The sequence below is a fragment of the Drosophila grimshawi genome, unplaced genomic scaffold, assembly GCF_018153295.1.
Source record: "Drosophila grimshawi isolate 15287-2541.00 unplaced genomic scaffold, ASM1815329v1 contig_311, whole genome shotgun sequence".
Lineage (NCBI taxonomy): Eukaryota > Metazoa > Arthropoda > Insecta > Diptera > Drosophilidae > Drosophila > Drosophila grimshawi.
The window spans coordinates 13941833-13962500 of record NW_025063098.1 but is presented as its reverse complement, the minus strand read 5'-3'; the positions used below and the strand labels follow the sequence as shown (position 1 = coordinate 13962500).

The 20668-nt window shown below is 42.3% G+C and overlaps 1 protein-coding gene across 1 annotated transcript; it reads right to left on the bottom strand.

Annotated features, from left to right (window-relative positions):
* Positions 1-5008: 5008 nt before the first annotated feature.
* LOC6567219 (ankycorbin) lies at positions 5009-18651 on the bottom strand. The gene is made up of 7 exons (XM_001994263.2): positions 18584-18651; positions 17357-17630; positions 16983-17295; positions 13759-16599; positions 7299-7578; positions 7008-7128; positions 5009-5638 (listed from the first exon to the last, which is right to left on the bottom strand). Exons 1-7 carry the CDS (start codon positions 18644-18646, stop codon positions 5220-5222), a joined length of 4311 nt encoding a protein of 1436 aa, XP_001994299.2. The 5' UTR covers positions 18647-18651; the 3' UTR covers positions 5009-5219.
* Between the last annotated feature and the right edge of the window lie 2017 nt (positions 18652-20668).

Below are 20668 nucleotides of genomic sequence, written 5' to 3'. Positions count from 1 at the left end.
ATAAAAACAACAGCAGACTGGAGAAAATGCTTAATCAAAAGTCACAAAAATGTAATTCAACCTGATGCAAGGATTAGATGACTACGAGAGTGCGTGCAATTTATGGAATGTTTATTGAGGAATCCAATTGAGAAATTCAGTCAAAGTAAGCGTTATTCGATACTTGTGACTCGTACTTGGGTCATGCTTAGTCCAAAGTTGCTCACATACTCACATACATAAGCGTATTTGTAATCCACATATGTATGTATGTGTAATTCGTCAAGCCGTTCAACAATTTTTTGGAGCAAAACAATTCAAAAACCGTAATCCGTGCTCCGAAAGCCGTCAACCGTCAGCTGAAAGCTGTAAGCCTTAGTTAGCAGTCGGAAGAGCGTCGCATTGCCAGCAGCCTTGTTAGCAATTGTAATATCCACAACAAATTTATAAGTTATCTGTGGGCCACGCCTACGAGCAATTTTCGAAAATTCAATTCTAATGCAGTCTCCACAACAATTGCAAGCCCAGTAAATTGGTGGCCACACCCACTAAGGCACTAGTAGGTGTTGCACGCTGTGACTAACTATATATATTTATATGGATTCATGAATATTCCATTACCATAACAAAGGCAGGCATGAAACAAAGTGTGCGCAAACTTCGAGTGCATAATGAATAAATGTTAAATAAATTACAGCCTCGGAGCCGCAACCACAAATTCAACAACAATTTCAAACAAGAACTACAGCAGATAAATAGCAACAATAATACAATAATACAAATTAATTCATTGTATGTATATGTTATAAATAACTAAAGTAATCGACTAAAAATACATCAAATCTAAAGTAAAGCAGCATTCATACACAAACACGCCCACACATACATACATACATACATATGCGTATATATAAATACATATATATATATATAAATGTGGATGTGAATGTGAATATCAAGTTTACAAAACAAAATGGCAGCCTAGCAAAATATACACTGCATATGCATAATAGAATTACTTACAAATTATACCATAGATCAAAAGCGAAGCGAGGCGAGACGGGGCGACTAGGGGCGTGGCAATACGAATAACAACTGAACATTCTTGTATTTGCTTCACCTCAAGCATCTCCCTCGCCCACCCTAACTTTCTCACTATCTCTTTCTCTCTCTCTCTGTCTTTCTCTGAAGAAATTGCAAAACTAAACTGATTGTTTTTAAGCCGAGGTTAGTTTTACAAATGAAAAATGAACATAAATTTAAATTAAATTAAATGATAAATATATTTTACAATTAAGCCGAAACTACTGAGTGTGTTAATAATATTAATGAATACTTAATAAATAAACTGAATTCAAGAAAACAAGTGAATTTCTGTGCATTTAAATCAATTTAAATTACCCACATTCCAGCGCCACATCAAACTTTAAATAATCGCCAAGTTTGCCATTCAGCTAGCCAACTTTTCCCAAGGGTTAAGTGATATTAATACCTCGCAAATCCCGCAAACAGTCAAACCAATAACCCAGCCAAGACTCCAGCACTTGGTCCCATTAACTGCACTATTAGCTTGCCACTACCCGCATCCCTCCCCAAACTGCTTTTCATTCGTGCTCGAGGCGAGTTATCGAAACAACGGAAAGGCGGTCAGCTAAGTCGGCCTTCATTAGTTTACACGGCAAGTTGGCCAAGAGCTGCTCTTGAATGGGTTGCAACTTGGCTGGCGTTCAAGATTAAAACACTTGCCAGCGCATTCCCAGCGCTGGAGTCAATAAAATCTGAAGCAAACTCCTTGCTAACTTTTTAACTGCAGTTTGTACAATTTAATACCAGTTTTGCAAAATTGCATTGCATATTTTTGGTTCCAACGATGAAACTTTGTAACTTGACTAGTTCAATGGGTTATTCCAGAACATTAATTACAATTATTGAGTTAAGCTGTATCCCATTGAAGGGTTAGTTATATTCGCCTTTATTTTCAGATTTATAGAACTAACCTAGAAAATAATATCAGCTGCAACACATAGCTTCTGTGTTGTAAAAATATATTGAACATATAACTATTCTGCATAGGTTTGAGTATTTTACGCTGGTATAAGTAAAGTTCGAAAATACAGATTTCGAATTTAGGTGCAGCCCAGGAGTCAGGACTTCCGCAATGGCCACAACATTTCACAACAGACTCCGATGGACCGTTGAATTCTCATGGCTAACTGTTTGTCGTTGTCTCCTGCCGACTTTGCTGATATTTTATAATACCTTTACTTACGATATTTAAACGTCATCAATTTACGAATAAGAAGCTGATTGTTATTGCAACATTAGTGAATATTGTTATAGCTCAAATACTATATTAATCTCATCAATTTGAATCTAAATAATTTTAAAATTATATAATAATAATAAATAAAACGAAAACAAATTTTATAGTTTTAATTGACTAACTAGAAACAAATTGTTCCATGTACAAAATAAATAATACAATTTTCACATATTTGAGAGCTTCGCATTTTCATTTTAGTTCTGCTTGGATATAACAAAAGAAAGCTAAAATTAAGGCCACATAAATCCACAGATTTGCACTTAAGTACGTAATTCGAAATGGCGGCATTGCGGCTGGGAATTGGGGGAGAGGGGTGTGTCAAGTCCGCTAGCAAATTGTCGGACAATTGCTTGCGTGCCTTTCTGTGACAAGCGTTGCTTAACCTTAAAGCTGGTGAGCAAATTAGAGGATGACTGGTTGCCGAAATCCTACAGCATTCACAATACAAAAAGGCATGCTTAGACCGGACACAAGTGATGAAATATTAATGTCCCAACTAAATGCTGACAGGCAGCACCCCAAAAAGGCAACCATAAATGGCAGCTTTGAATTCAATTATTCGGGCGAGCATCTGCAACAGTGAAGAGAACCTAAACGAATACCCTCGATTGCAGTGCAGCAATTATTGAGTTCTCTTGTTGTCAGAAGCCCCTAACAGAGATGTAACATGACGCGCTTTTCCCCGAATGGCATTCATATCAGCCATAACAATCACTGTCGCCATCACACTCCTTATCGGCGCTTCGGCCAGGTAGGCATTCTGACCAGTTTCTGGTCTCGGCTTAAATAGTACCGACCACAAATGTTGTGAAGGCTTGCAGCGCCTGTAGAAATGCCAAGCACCGTGAAAGCGTATTTTTTCTTTAACCTTTTTATTTTATTTATCTTTTTTTATATTTTGTATTTTTTCCTTTCCTTTCTTGTATGTGTGCTTTTGTGTGCGCCTCGTCAATGGATGTCGCCAGGCAGTGATGCTCAGCCAGCTGCTTGCATCGGGCCATCGGCGTCAGCTAAGGGAGCAATCAGCTCGAGCGACAGCTCTGTGCGCGAATCTATGCCAAGGATGTCACAGGCACAATTGTTTTCGCGGTCGCTTATTGTTATATGCATGTGTCTCTATTTATGTGGGTGTATGTGTGTGTGTGTGTGTGTGTGTGTGTGTGTGTGTGTGTGTGTGTGTGTGTGTGTGTGTGTGTGTTTGGGTATGTGTGGGTGCTCTTGCGAGTGAGTGCAAGGAAAACATACTTCAATTTAGATATTTCCAACGTTTATTTGCAAACAGCTGCCTTAAATCTAGACATAACCTCTTTAAGTCGCGATGTTCGCGGTCGCTTCCTTATTTTTGATGAGCTTTACATTGTGTATAGATATGGATTATATTATAATAAAGCGAATTTATTAAACTTTTTTCTGTTTTCTGTTTTCTGTTTTCGGTTTTCGGCTTGCTGTTTGTTGCCTTACACAATTTGCAATTCTAGACTTTTTTTTGCTTTGCTGTGCTGAATACAATTATTCTCCATTTACAATGCACTCAATGCGAAGTGGATGCAGACGCTGCTGTCACGGGTGCGGTGCACTGCAGAAAAAGTTCAACTGACCGTCGAGGATATACCGGCACCAAATCGCATCTGTTGACTGCTCTTTTAATAACTTGATGATAATAAAGTTTGTTGATTTTGGAAATAACATTTGGTGAGGTGCTATTGTCTATCTACATTTACATCTAAATCTACTGAAGCTCCAAGATTGCCCTCTCCAGTTTCCAGTTCAGTTACATGTGGAATATGCTCGCAATTTTAAAGCGCTGGGTAAGAGTGTATAGGGAGTGTATGCGAAAGCACAAACAGCTTGAGTGGGGCGCGCAGGCAGACAAGTAAATAAAATTCCAAATAAAGTAAAAATGTTGAAATGCCAAAGAAATGCACGGTACATATTTTACATTTATTCATTCGTCGCCGTTGCTGCTCTTGCTGATGCTGTTGCTGTTGCTGTTGCTTTTAAGCAAGGACAAAAGCAACGAGTGGCAAGCAGAGGCAAACAGAGTTAAGGAGAGGAGTGCCAAGGCTGGCTGGCTGGCTGGCTGCCGTACTGGTAAGCCGAGCGTTAATAACAACGCTTATCTGTGGCATTAGCAGCGTACACAGCAATAGCAATGGCAGCGAAAAAAAAGACACAAAACGAAAAACAAAAAACAAAAAACAAAAAAACAAAAAAATGAAACGAAAGAACAAAAATAAAAAATGATAATGAAAAACTCAAATAAAAGCGCAGCAACAGCACCAAACAGACAAGCAGCCGAATAGCAAACAATACAGAGACAGAACTGAGGATGGGGAGGGAAGTGGGCTGCTTGCGTGGGTAGGCAGTGGGTGGCTGCATAAGTAATTCAAGCTGCCGTTTGCCGCTAACGTTGCTGGCGTGACAACTTCAACTGACAGCCGCAGCGCAGCGCCATCATCCATTATCAGCAGTTGGCCATCTTAAAGTGCAGCAAAGCAGCAAAAACAACACAGGAAGCGCGAGCGCACAGCACAGCACACACAAAAGCAAACCAAACAGCAACAATAGCAACAACAAATAAAGGATGCGAACAAAAAGTCAAAATACAAAAGCAGTTGGACAGCGGGCGGTCGCATAAAAAGCAAAGCCAACAACACACAAAAAACAAAAAAAAAAACAGAACGAGCAGTAGCACAAAATGTCGCATTGTTTTAATGCATTTGGCGCAGCGGCGTAGCAGATGCTGATGCTGCTTGCCGCTGCCTGATGCCGCCTGATGTGTGACGCGTGTGGCACGATGCCTGATGATGCTGAGGCAGCAGCGCACACACACTGCGTATGGGCAATGTCGCGCTCAAAAACCACACAAGCCAACGCCCGCGGCTTAGGCAATGTCCTATTACGTATACGCCGCATGCTACTTGCCATTTGGAACACTTGATTGCTGTTGTGGTTGTTGTTGTTGTGTTTGTTGTTGCTGAAGATAATGGTGCTGGTTTTGTTTATGCGTCTCGATTGTAGCGGTCTGTCCCGGCGTATCTTTAACTGTAAACGTCACATAGTAACGTTTATTGCTGTCCAACTTATCCGCTGGCAGTGAAATTAGTTGTTTACTCTTTCCGTGCGACAACTCCAGAGCAACTTTGTGGCTACATTTGCCGCTGCCACCAAAGCCGACGTCGACGCCGATGCCAACGCCAACGCCGCTGCCTCCACGCCCGCTGGAGGCGCGGCCAGTGGTCAGTATTTTTGGCAGATAAAAACTACTAACGCTTCCGGCCTTCTTGTACGGTCCAAACCCAAACTTGGGCATCGTGTGGTGATTCATCATGGGAACTGCCAGACAGAGAGAGAGACATACACAATATGAGAGAGTTGTATATACAGTAGTACACACAAAAAAAAGAAGCTCTTTTTGAAGCAACGAAAATGAATATACTTTTGGTGCCAAACCATCTAATTATTAAGAGGATATTTCATAACTATTCTTTATTGTTTTAAGTTGTCAGAGAGAGTATTTTTCAAATATTTGCTTTCATTTCCTCAATTTATAAATATATTGCCTAAATATTACCAAGAAAGGGTAAAGGGTTTGAAATTACATCTACAAACAATTTTATTCTGAGTGTAACATCGGTAGATTAATGATGTACGGCCTAATTAAAAGCATGCCATTTTTGTGAGCATAGTCCAAATAAATTGCAGCTGTCAGCGTCAAGTGTGGAAATTCAGCTGCATTTAATTTTAGGCATTTGCAGTCACATGAGCAGAAGCAGCATGTGTCAGCGAGTTTAAGGACAATCTGTGAAATTGCCTTAAACAAACATTAAAAAAAACTAATACGAAAATGAAGCCAAGCGCGCAAATGTTTCAACTGGCGGAAAGCTTAAAGGCCAATTGCCATAAGGGTGTTAAAGCAACTCCTGCTGTTTTTAAACTGCTTGCAACTGCTATCCGCCCGAAGCCCATTTGTGTGGATTAAGCGCGCTTTGAAGCGGGATTTGTGTTGACTTTACTTGTATATAGATACATATATAAGCAGGGCACACAATACGCGAGTGCCACACAGAAATGAATGCGTTTTTAATTTGGCTTAAGCCGGACGCGTCCTGCGTCCGCATAGAACTCATAATGAAAGTTGAAAAGGCGCAGCAAAAATAAAAATAACAAGCAAGTACGCTCTAGTCGGGAGGGCTTGACTGGCTGATACCCTGAACACAAGACTTTACCCATCACAGGCGGACACTTCTAAGATATTCAAACCAACATGACTGATGATGCCAATCTCGTATATATATACTCAATGGAGTCGAGGATGCTTTCTGTTCCCTCTTTCATACCTTCACACAACTCTATTATACCCTTTTTACCCGTTTTCAATGCGTCTAGGGTATAAAGCAGGGAAAAAGTAGAAAATATTTTTAATTCGCCTGGCGCTTGGTTGCTCGCCCAAATGAATAAACTGCTCGTAATTAGGATATATTTTAATGCTCTCGGCGCATTTGACGCCCACGCTCTTTGCTCCTCATCTTTGTATTTGAGTGTTAGCCATCCGCTTGACCCACTCAAAAGACGGTAGAAAAAACTGTAACAGCTTGTGGCCAAGTGATTCAACTGACCGTCTCACTGTCGGACTGCCGGCCTATCTTTCTTTCCTTCTTTGGTGCAATTTTTCACGCTTAGGCGGCATTCAACATTGACTTACTGTAGGCGGCGCAGGGTATGCCCGTGTAGGCATGTGCCGCGTGTAGGCAGCGATGTGTCTTCGTGGTGCACTGCAGCGCCTTCTCGTACGCATTGTAGTCGGGACTCAAGCGCCGCTCCGCCTGCCGGGGAATAAAATCAAATTTTGAGACTTGTGGAAATATGCACACACAGAAATATCTCGATTTACAACATGGTTTCGAGGAACTAATTTATTGAAGACGTAAATTGAGACGCCGTTAATAGAGAGAACGTAAATCGAGAGATTTCAAAAGGCAATTATTTAACTTACCTCCTCGTACACCTCGTTGATGTTTTGAAAATTGTTGGTGCCCGGCTTCTGCAATCCCTTGAGCGTCTCGTACAGGAACAGCTCAAAGTTTTTGAACGTATACTCGCTGAAATTGTAACGTCTGAGCCTTGTGCCAGTTTCACCGCCCAGCAGCACGCACGATTTGTGATAGTCGTCGACGGCACGCTTCACCAGCACTGCCTCGTTCAGCTTGTTGGAGCGTATCTGCAGCGACTTGAGCTCAAGCAGATGCTGAAAGATCTTGCGCTCCATGTAGTATCTGCAAATAGGGATGGCAGCAAAGAAGAAGAATATAAAGGCACCATGGCAACAGAGGCAGCCAAAGAAAAGCGCATCATTGTTCCTCATCTCATTCCCCGGTCTCCCAGCTCCCAGCTCCTAGCTCTCAGCGCTCAGCTCCCTGCTCTCTTCAGTCTCGTCATCACCATCATCGTCAGCATCAGCATGGCGAGCTTTTGCCAGTAAGCGCATAAAATAAATGTTAGCAAATGTACGTAAATTGTCATTCTGATATTTCGCATGGCGAACAAAGGCCACGCCTGCTGTGCTTTTTTTTATATCCTCGCCGAGGGCATTAAGGTTGTGTCATTAAGTTTGAATCGCATTGAGGAATGCGCCTCTGATTTCATTAATAGCATATTATTCTGTCTATTTCTATTCAAACTAATCCCTCACTAAACGCGCAGACTGCAGGCAGGATATATGTCGGCCAGATGAGATCGCTATATTATTGACCTTCCAGAGCAGCAATCGATCGACAGATGTCATCTTGTATAAGATTGTTTAAAATATAAAGTCATTTAGCTATCATAGAAATAAATTGGTCGTTATCTTAAATTAACAATTAAATTTAAAAGTCAGCCTGATAGACTCCAGCCTGTAAGGGTATATAAGCCTCGGTGTGCCTAAGTAAGACCTTCTTACTTGTTTCATTTTTTTCATTTTCTTCCTTTGCCTGTGCATGACATAGCTCCAGGCTCAAAGGAAGCCAGAAGCTACGGCAAGAAGAGGTGGTTCGGGGCTGGTTGCGAACACAATGCGCACAATACGCGAACGCAATAAAAGGCATCATGTTATTAAAATTTCAAAAATACTAAAGTGCGTGCGCGAAAAAAGGAAAAAAAAACAAAGGAAAACATTCTATTAATAATTGAGAGCAAACATAAAGCGAAGCAAGTTAAATTAAAGCAAGCCAGCAAAGTCATGGTGTAAAAAATAATCGAAATATTTTATTAAAATCTAGGCATATTTCCAAATATTGAAGCTGCAAATCTGCTGGTATCAGGATGCCTGACAGGCTTAAAGATTTTACAGCCCCTGGCTGTGGTACTTAAACCTTTTTGCAAATCAACTGGCGGCTCGCAAGCCATTTTTTTTGCAGCGCCCCGAGCAATGCATTTTCTACCCAAAAACTGAGCACATTTCTGAAGTGCACTCAACACAGCGCAACGTTGAGCGTTCTAAACTTGTTTATGCATTGAGTCGGATGGTTGGGGTTAGAGGTAAGAGATTGAGGGGTTGAGGGTAAGGTTTGAATTTTCGCGAATTGGTTGGCAATTTATGCAGTTTTGCTGCTTGACACTGTTCGCCACTTGGCTGCACTGCAAAAATTATGCGAAACAATTTCGACTTTCAACACACAAAAACTAAACAAACCAACGATTTGGCAAATAACAAGCAGCCCGTGGCTGATAAAATGACTTCGACTTCGTCTTCGTTTTGTGGGTCCATTTTAAGCAAAAGTGGCCATTGGAGAGCAAAAACTGCGTAACAAATTGCACTTTCAAGTAGCGCATAAAAAGCCGCAAAACCGGACTAGCGATGATGATGAAATCTCTGACTGTAAGGTCTACAGCGAGGACAACCACAGTCAGCCACCTGATTCGTTCACTGGCCACCGGTAAGGCTAGAGCAACATAGCTATTTGCTTATTGCCCCAGTGCTTATGTAGCTGCCGTGGCCAGCATCATAATCTCCACAATCCTCGTCCAACTCCATCTTCAGTGGCGCAGTGGAGCATCAATATGCGGCTTGTTTGCTGCGCTTTTCAATTTTACGCCTCGCTTTGGCTTCACTCATCTGTGCCTCAATTCTTTCCTTTTGGCAAACTATTTGTGCTTCGCTCTCTTTTGCTTGCCGCTTGTATTCACCCTTACGCCAACACCACTCTCCCCACTAGTGCAAATAGTTTTTGTCCTTGGCACATTTTTTTTCAGCCGTTGGTTTTGGTGTTGCTGCCGCTGCTGCTGTTGCTGTTGTTGCTGATTTCCGTTTCCGTTCTACGTTCGCTTAGCACAACTTTCATTGCATTTTCTTGTGCGCGTTGATTTGGTGTGCTACATTTTTCAGTGACCGACTCTTACTATCACGCCCACGGCCGCCCCTGACACCCAGTCAGTCAGCCAGCCAGCTACCTCCCCATGTCTTCCTGCCCCACCGCCGACGGCATTCTGTTCGCAACACAAATGTGACAAGCAAAAAAATGCACGCTGCACCAAAATGGGTGGAGTGGAAACAAGGCCCTAGGGGGCGTCAGGCAGCAGCAGCAGCAGCAGCAGCAGCAGGAGTAGCAGCAGCAGGGGCAGCAGGCGACTGTTGACAACGTCAGTGACAAACGAAATGCAAAGAAATTAAGCACTCCACAAGCGAAAATGGCAACAGCAACAAATTTGTACCCACTGGCAATTTGGAATGCATAAACAACAAAAGCAAACAGAAAGTGCAAACGATTTAAAACCAAAAGAAAAAATTCTTTACTTGCCGTCGGCGTGTGGACATATGCGCAATTTAGTGCTGTACTTTATTTGCCCGTAGGATTTGAATTTGAATTTGAAGCCCCAAAATTGGTAGAAATCCACAGACGGCGGCATCGAGCTCTCGGAAAGCTCTCCGTCTGCGGCTCTGGTTTGTTTTCTTTTCTTTTTTTAGAAATCTGAAAAGTTTCTCGCCTCATTTTTCATCGGAACGAAAGTTTTTTAGGCTTGAGCTCAAAAGTTTGGAGAGCGCTGCTTGAAAAGCTCAACAGATCCCCAGGGAAGGGTAGTAAAGAGAGGGAGCTCCTACATTTCACGGACTGCTGCTCCTCTACCTCTGAATATATATATAAATATATATATATATGCATATATGTATACAGAGTACAGTGGTTATCCGGAAATTAGAATTTTCGGTTTCAGTGGTAATTTTGCTCCACAAATTTTTTCAAGTATTAGTTTTATATTTAAGCTAGAATTTACAGATTTAAGTACAAAACACCACTGACCCAAACAAGCTTAAGGTTTAAGTCTCGGTAGAATTTTCTAACGAATTCCATTTTTTTTATATATATTATCTAGAATTTCATTTTTAAGGGCGTTGCAAAATGATTTAATATGTTTTACACAGTGTTTGGAGCAAGCAGATTTAAGAAGTTTACCCATTGACTCAAAATCCCTAATAGACTCGCGCTCTGTAAACTCAAGCAGATTATCCGCAAGGACACACACAGAGGCAAGGGAGAAAGGCAACAAAAAAATGAAAGTTCGGCCGAACGTTGGCAAAACGAAATCCAAATATTTAACAATGTCAATTACGTGAGCGCACATTATAAATCCCAAATCTCACCTGTGTTACTGGGACACGCACAGAAAAACACACACACACACACCCACACACACCCACACACACATAGACACAGCAAACATGGCAGAATCACACACACACACACACACATTCAGATACGCATGAAAGTTATTTGTTTAATTTATGCGTCAGATAAAATTTTAATCTCTTCGGAGCCAAAGCGAAAAAAATAAACAAAATGAAGTTGCTGTTACACAAAAAAGGAAAAAAAATAATATAAATAAAAACCAAATCAAAAAACAACAACAAAAACAACGAACATGCTACTGATATAAATAAAAACTCTCTATTTACACACTTTTCATGGCGTTTAGCCTCGCTGGTAGTCCAACTTCCCGCCAGTCCACCCATCCATACCAAAGTTAACCTCCGCATAGCCAAGTGTATTCTACCGGGTGCTTTAGATTTTCTTTTCTGCCCAAGCAACCCAAGTAACCAACCAGAGCGGGCGACTCGGCCTCCACACTCGAGTGGATTTCGTTGAATTTTTATGTATTTTACAAGAATTAATTGACTCACACTGTCAGTCGACTTGTTAAACATTTCGTTATATATTCTTTCGTGGTGAGCAAGACTCACGTAGAACTTGCCGTATAAATTGCGTATACGCAGCATAGTATTTGCATTGGATCTTTATACGCAGACGAAAAAGTTGTCTCATACAAATGAAACGAACGGGCCGCGTAAATATTTTCATTAGCCAAGTGAAAATAATATTTATGTGTATTTATGAATTTCGTTTGCTGTTGAATGCTTGAAAATTTATTCATAGGCTGCGACTGGGGCAGATTATGAAAATTAATAAAGTGTGCTTACTCAAAATTTAATTAAGTTTTCGAAGTTTATTGCTGGAGACCCATGCAAATTATATAATTGCAATTAAAATTGACTTGTTGTTGATCTTTAATCCATCCTGGCTCAAAGCAAATTTGATTGTCAAATGAATTATATATATATAAATATACATATATATATATATATGTGTATCTATTGATATATTCCATTACGACACACACACACTCTCACGATAAAAAAAACTAATTTTATGTAGTCAAGTGAACATCGACATTTTAATCCGTTCGTCTCAAGGACTTCCGCGACAAGGCTGCTAACAACGAAAGCTGAAAACAAATTTCAAATGTCTTTCTTTTTTTGCCTGTTAGCGCCTGAAAAATACAGCCGCTAATCTGCGTTAATTCCACTTACAATTAGCATCAGCGCCTTGTAAATGAAGGCGTCGACTTTGCGACTGCAAGCTGCGTACTATTTTCATATTTTGCGCCACTTTCTGCATAAACAAAACACTCACCGCAGGTGGGCGTTGGCCTGTGCCCGTTGTTCGTGTCGCAACGTGTAACGGGGTGGCTGCTGGCGGTGGATGGTGGGTGGTGGGTGGTGGGTGGAGTTCCGTTGGGTTTGTCATGGGCCTTGCCACTTAATTAAAATGCGCAACTCTTTACCGGAAATGAGCATTTCAGCTAATGACAAGAGCCTGGGGGCTCTGAGATTTGCACCCGTTCGTATAAATTAAAATAAATCAGCAATGGCAAACAAGAAATTTCTGAGAGCGGAGCCTTGACGAGCTTACTAATACTCTGCAAGCTTGTAGGGCATATTATATTGGTAGACCTAATGGACAACAGACAAGGAAACAGGTTTAACTGATATATTGGTTATTACTTAAAAACTAATCAACATATTTATCTATTCCCAGTGCAATAAAAGCTTAAAGCTGTTGGGTCGTTTAACTTGGTTATTTATCATTGGCGGAAATGTGTTCTTAACTGACGAGGGTATATTCCAAGAAACATTCTTAATGAGTCATACATAAAAGCGTTAGTTAGTCTTATTAGCCGCCAAAATGGGAACGCCTTAACAAAATTTTAATGTTGCGATGGAATTTGCCTAACTACAATTCACAAAGTCGTTTAAGTCTCCTTTTCAAACATTTGCGCCCATTGCTCTAGATGTCTAATTAAAGTGTCGTTTAACTAAAGTAAAGTGCTGCATATATGTTTTGGTTTTCTTTATGTCCGTTTAATGAACATTTAATGTTAAGGACAAAATCAGTTCTTCTTAGTTGCCGCCATTTTAAAAATAACTTTAAAATACTAGGCATGGTTAAAACTGATATTATTAGTATTCAGGTATACTTATGTTAGAGGCAAGTTGACCGATTGGTTTGTAGCCCTAATCTGAGTATCATTAGGTAATTTATATTTTGAGACTGTTATGCTATTTGTCAATCAATTAGTAGGAAATTCAATGGCCAAATCTGTGTGTCTGTGTGAATAAATCATATACTGATAACGACAATCACTTGTTACAATTACGGCTTAATCCATTGGTCATGGGGTCAGCATTAATACCCAAGTACATTGAGAATGGACATTAATACCGCGTTTATTACCTTTAACCGTATTATGATAACTTTAAAAGTGCTCCAGCTTTATGGCAAACGGAGGCTGGGCAATTTATTTGTTGTTTGACCAGGCCAACAATGGCGCCGACTCGCCGCGTTAAAAATGAGAAATGTTTCCAAGGCTATTAAGTGCCCAACTAAATTAACTTTAAGGCGGCAGCCACTTTGATTACATTAAATGGCCGGCGGCTGCGGCTGCCCAAAGGCAAGTGCGTGATATAATGTGAATTCACGAGCCTGAATGCCTCGACGCTGGGACATTCAAGTTGATTAAAATCAAGCATCAAGTAAATAAATCTGCGAGGCATCCCGTTGCACGCCTGGTGTGATTAATTTAAGTGAATGAATCTTGGCCATTTAAATTGTGACGAATCAGTTATCCCCAAAATCTGTTACCTGCGGATATTCCTTTGAATGGAGCGTGTCACCGCGCCCATATCGCATGCACCTTTGTCCCCGGGCTTTCGATTCTCCAGGCGACTGCTGCAGGAGCGTCCGTCCAGCGTGGCATAGATGAGACGACGTGGCATGGCCGTGTGGGATGTTCTCGGCGTTGGTATCTTGGTGCGCTCAGCACGTGGACTCGGCTCGAACCCGGAATCCTGATCCTTGCTAGTGGTGGCCAAGACATCTGTGCCGTCCCTTGACTCCTGTGCATGCTTCCAGTTGCTGCGTGTTTTGGCACCACTGCGCACCCTCTTTTTCAGGCGACGCTTGCGTCCATTGGCCAGTCCATCATAGACTCCAGCGACTGCAGTAGCATCGCTTTTGGCATCCATTTCGCCACTCCCCACTCCATGACGAGTGCTGAGAAATCGACGCAAGGCACTGTCGTGCTCGGGATCAACGTCATCGCCATCATCGATATCGTCATCATCAGCCCCATCATCATCGAATTCCTCGTACTCATAATTGATTTTATCCAGCTCAGAGACGCTGGGCAGTTTGGAGCTGGCTGCTGCGGTGCTATCAGGCATCACTTGAAAGACCTGATTGCCACCACTGAAAGTAACTTCAGGTGGACGCGTTGATTGCTCCACATCACCCATGGAGTCGTCGCTCTTAAGCACTTGGAAGCTCGATTTGCGTTCGGGCTCATCAGAGGCAGGAACAGCAGTTGCCGCTGGCTCATCATCAGCTGAATCAGAAGGCAAAAGCGTAAATGAACGTCGAGATTCCTGTTCCCGTTGTGGTTGCTGCGGGGGAGGCTGCTCTTGCTGCTGTTCCTTCTGCTGCTGGGATGGCAGCTTTTGTTGCGAATTTTTGGGCTCAGCTTGCGGTTTGGTTGGTTGCGTTGTAAGTGGCAATTCTTTTGTCTCACTTTTGGGCTCGGCAGCCGCCGTCGGCACCAGTTTTTTGCCAGGCTCTAACGCGGAGAGAGACGGCTGCTTGATATCTGACTGCGGTTGTTCGGCGGTTGGGAGCTTAGAAACCTCAACGGGCTCAACAGAAGGTGTGGCAGTAGTTACTGCTTCGGCAGGTCCTGTGGGAGCTGTGTCTGTTTTGGTTAAGGCAGCAGCGGAACTGGAATTATCCGTAGCTTCATTTAATGGGAGCTCAATTTGCTCGTCGCTTGCGGATTTGTCCTTTACGGATGCCTCTTCCGTGGAGCTTTTTGACTCGCTGCTTAGTGCAGTGGCAGCTATTTTGATCATCTGTTCGACCTCAGTGGACACCAATTTTGTATCCTCCTCGCTTAACTCTCGCTTGGCATCTTTCGCGACTGGCTCGGGTACGGGAGCCTCTTCGGAAGACTTTGATGAATGCAACTCAGCATCGTGATGGACATCCACTTGGGTTATCACCGACTTGGCTGCTTCCTGCTCCTCATCCGTTAGTTCCATAGCATGGCTCTCTGTCACTTTCAAGCTGTCCAAATCCGCAGCAACTGGCCTCTCGCTTGTGGCACTCTGTGGTGGGGACTTAATGAAGGTGCCCTCTTTGGTAGCCCCGGATGTTTCTGTTGGCATTCGAACCTTGCTGATTGGTTCAGAAGCCTGTTCATTGGCATTATCTGCCTGCTCCTCCTGCATAATGGGCACTTTGTGCTCAATCTGCTTGGGTGATCCACTAAGCTCCTTGCTGTCATTCTCCTCACTTCCAGGCAGCTGCCTGGACCTATGCGATGGTGTCGATCGCTTGCGATGCACCACACGCTGCTTCTGGCGCTTGTGATAGCAGCAGTTCTCGCAGGAGTCCTCATCATCCTCATCATCATCGTTCTCGCCATCGCTGCTGTAGCTGGTGCGGCGTTCTCTGGGCTTGCGTCGGCTTATCTCAATGTTGCTCTTGGAGCGACAAATATCGTTGCACTTCTCGTGCTGGTGCTCGCCACAGCTGTTGGTGCGTCGTCGCAGCTGACGTCGCTTATGGCGTCGACAGATGTGCTCAATCCGTTGCTCCTTGCGATACGATTGCTCTGTGCAGCTGCACTCGGCATCCTGTTCCCCATCCTCATTTTCTATCTGTGACGCGCCATTATCGGAATCAGTGCGTTTGAGATAGACGACATACTTCTTGGAGCTGCGCAAATCATGCAGCTCCTCCTTCTCCACATACTTTAACGGTCGCACCAGATCCGCAGCGTTGGCCTCATGAAATGGATTACCACGTCGCGCTGCGAGTCTCAGCTTACTCGAAGGCTGACCCCCATGGGCCTGCAAAAACTTAGCTGTCGAGCGATGTCCGCGCTGCAGTGCAGCATCAAGCGGCGTCATAACAATGCCCCGCGAATTGCGATACAAGGCATTCACATCGCCACCATAGTCCAAGACCATCTTGCACATGTCCGTATAATCGTTAGCGGCAGCGATATGCAACAGATTCCGGCCATCGTTGCTGGTAGTGTTCACCTGCTTGGGCCGCTGTGACAAAAGCCATTCGAGGAGTTCGCGTCTTCCCGAGGCAGCTGCCTCATGCAGCGGCAGATCACCTTTGGCATTGCGTAGCCAGAGATTGGCGCCACGCTCCTTAAGTAACTTTAACGTCTCGAACTGACCCTTGGAGCAGCCACAGTGGGCTGGTGTGCGACCCTTGCGATCCTGTCGATTCGGATCCGCCTCCAGATCGAGCAGACGCGCAGTCGCATCCGCATGCCCCAGTGTCACCGCATAATGCAACGCCGTGCAACCGTTGGAGTCAATGAGATCTGTGGGTGCACCGCACAGACTAATTAGCGTATCAATGCATTCGGTGTGACCACGCGAGCCGGAACAATGCAGTGCAGTAAGGCCATCCCTGAAAGGCACAATAAGGAAGCAGAAAAAATGTATATACATTTGTAGTAAAAATAAGGTTCAATAAAGCTAATCACACTCATATGTATATATAGTATAATATAAATGAATATATGTAAATATATATTTAATTAACAAGCTGTCATTTACAATATAATCACTTGTGCTGCTTTTACTTTGGAAAATAATTGAATTTTGCTTGATGTTTATTAATATAATTAAAAACAGAATCCTGCAGAAAACACGCTTTAACTCGTTACTCAAATCGTAAAAGAATTGTATAAATATAAATAAACAGATAAACAGTTTGTCTAATATTTATATATATACATAATAAATGACTTTATCAGAATGATTTGGAGCTGGTGATGAGTTGAAACTCACTTATCGGCACTCTCCACACGTGCACCCGCCTTTACCAGGGCAATGACTGCCTTGGCCGAGCCCGCAGATGCGGCCCAGAGCAGCGGTTGGCGGCCGTCTTTGTCCTGAACATCGACGCTGGTCTGCGGATGGGCCAAAAGAATGCCAATAATTTCCAGAGCCAACTTGCTGGAATTGGACTGCAGCTTGCTGTCATAGCTGGCGCCGCACATTTGGGCCGCATAGTGAAGCGGAGTGCCACCATTAACATCGGGCTTGGCGACTCCAGCACCGGCTGCCAGAACTGCGCGGAGTGCCTCGATTTCGCCACATACTGAAAGCGGAGAGTGAGTCTGTTAAGTTGTATGTGTTGAATGTGCGAATGGGTCGCTTACCCGTTGCCCAGTGCACCACAGAGTGACCTTCATTGTCCACCGCATTCACATCGGCTTTGTTCGCTAGCAGCAAATTGACCATCGCCAAGTTGCCCTGAATAACAGCCAAGTGAAGCGGCGTGAAGCCATCTTCATCCGCCGACTCCAGCAGCTCGGGAGCTGCAATTGCAATGCTTGCGGCAGCCACGAGGTCGTGCGTCTGCTCCAAATCCTGCGCGGCACAATAATGCAGCGCGTTGCGGTTGCTACGGTCACGTTGCCGCAACAGTTGGGGCTGCAACAAAAAAGGAAAAAATAAAAAGTTGAAATATGTAAGGAGTGCGACCGAGACAGAGTCAGAGAGTGAGAGACTTACTCACTTGTTCCCACTTAAATATGCTTTGAATACGTTATTCATTCATTCATTTCGACTATGTATGTCTACGTTATACAATTAATTATTGCTCAATATTCAGTTGCAGCAAAGAATGCTAGTGATGCAACTGCAACAGCAGCAATTAAAAATAAACTAATTAAAATGTCATTTGCATGCTGCGAATAATGAGTATTGTATGCAGAGAGAGTAAAAGATATGCTGTGTGACGGAGAGGGAGAGGGAGTATCTCTCGCGGCATATAGCTGATTTATAAACTATATAATTAAAAATACCGTTAATAGCCAGTTCAGGTATCAAACGAGCACAAAATATACATATATCTGTATATGTATATGTACACTTTCAGCCAAGTCTTTGCTGTTTTTTCTTGTTTACATTTTTTTTCATCGCCCATCAGTTTTGCTTATTGTAATTTATTTGTGTTAATATTAATTCAAAAATTCGACTTTATTGCTACTGCTGGCATTGGCAGCCTGTGTGAGCGCATTAATTGAATTTTTATTTTGCACAAAATTGTTTGTATCGAGTTTGCACTTGATAATTAAAGATATTTTCACGTTTATCACGTGCGAATTCTGCACTGCTGTAGATAATTGCAAAATTACTTTTCATATGCCGCCCGTCCACGAGTGTTGCTTGTTAGTAACTAAAGCAACAATGGCCACAACCAACGGCAACAAAAATAAACAAAACAAATACAGCGGTTGGCAGTTGGCGTCGCTTGGAAAGTGCAAGTGCCGCTAACCGTTGCACTTGGCAACGTGGTGAGTTACACCTTGCAACGCACACTCAACACACACTTCAGCCCTAAACAAACGTGGTGTATTTCGATTGCCGGCAACTGCAATTACCAAATTCACATTGGCCATTTTGGCGCGCAGCACGACATCGAACTCCAATGGGCTGGCGAACATTTTGAAGCGAGCACTTCTCCAGCGACGCGTCGCCTTTTTCCGCGTGTCAAAACATGTCAAGTGCACAGCAAACACTGTCGTCACCATCGAGAACTATGTTACAACTTTGCCACGCCGCTGACTCAAAAAGTTCGCATTGCGACGACGGCAACTTCAACGGCAGCAGCAGCAGCAGCAGCGGCAACCACACGCAAACCCAAAAAAAGAAAAAAACATAAAAATAAAATGCTGAAGTGAAAAATTGGTTAAGTCATCGACTCTGCGCCAATTTACACGTGAGCCGACTTATAGTGGGCCAAGTTAATGAACCGAACGCAGTAATTCTCTCTCGTTCTCTTCGCCATCCATGCGGCACACGTTTAATATTTATGAGCAAAGCTTCGAAAGTAATTTATACTTCAAAAATACACTACCTACTTATTGATACAACTTATTTCAATCTTGAAAGAATCCAGTTCAAACAAAAAAAACTGTTAGATGTTTGACCAAAAAGGTTTTCAGCTTCAAACTTCTCTGATCTTTGGCTGATTTGCTAGATATTCATTTCCAATGAATGGGTCTGAAGATGAATTACAGAGTATACCAAATATATATGTATATTTCGGTAGCTAAGAAGTTTTGGTCTATTACGCTCCGTTTGGCGTGTATTTATCTTTGCAGTCAAGCAGAATGATTGAATGTGTTGCTTTTCTAACCAGCATTCAATTTTTGCAAAGCATTTTAAGCACGTTCCTCTCTATTTTTATCAGGCGCAAAACCATCGCGTGACTGTCAGCGGGACAAAGGACTCGATTTGGTGATTCGGGGGCGACAAAGAGGAGCTGTCATGTGTACCTCGTTGCTCGGCAGAAAATGCCAAATATCGTTCCAGTTCAATTTATAGCGCATTTAACTAAGTCAACAAATAGTTCGATAACTGTCGAAAAACTAAGATAAAAACTCTGCCGGCAAGAAAAACAAAACAAGCCCCAGCAAAAGTGAAACTAAAGCTATTAGAAATTTGCGTGTTTCCAATGGCAAGCAGGGTCATAAATGGTGGTATAAGGGGCTCGGGGAAACGTAGGAAGTTCATAAAGTTTATGTATAAGAATGTTGTCTTTAGTTAACCAACTAAATTTATTTAAGCATGGGAAAGTTTGTCAATGAAAACATTATTTAAAGTTTTTGAAATTCAATACAAATCAGTTTGTGAATCAACAAAGAAACTACGAAATTTTGTTTTCTTCCACTTTGTAAATTTAAAATAAATATTTTAAAAAATTATTGGCACAACCATTGCCAAAGTAAATATAGTTAGCAGTTGAAAATATATTCAGACTTACGACTTAACATTTACCCTCTGAAATGACTCGGATTAATTTAAATTCAGTCTGGATTACAGCTTGAGGTGTTCATCAAATGGCTTTAAAATTGCCTTCATCAGTGAACCACAATATAAAACAGATTGCACAGAATTACATTTTTCTCGTAAATACCAAATATTACTATATAGTAGTCACATTTCACGGATTTCGGTAAACACAGCAAAAATGCTAATAGCTCATCACAATTTAGACCCTTGTTGAATCCGATTTTCTTTTCTTTTTTTGAATTTGTTGTTTCGATAATATTTTCGTTGATTGAATCAAAATTGTTTTCAAGTTTTTGTTGCGTTTGTTTTGCGGATACAAAAAAAAAAAAAAAAAAAATAAGAAGCAAAGAATAATAAGAAGAAATTTACATTGCGATTGGCACAATAAAGTATTTACAATGAGTTTTATTTGCCGCTATTTCCGTTATCTTAGTGTCCCTTTCACAGTGTCCTGGCCATATCGGAAGCCTTCTCTGTTCCTTATAGCGAACCTCCGCTGCCAGTCGGATTATGAATAATTCAAATAAACTGAAATGATACCTAAAAACTTTGACAGCGAGCTCGCTCAGCTGGTATAAAGAAAGAACGAAGGGTCACAGCTGGCTGGGGAGGGGCGGACTTAACGCAGCATCAAATAAAGTTCTCGTGTTGCTGTTGTTACTGCTGTGGGA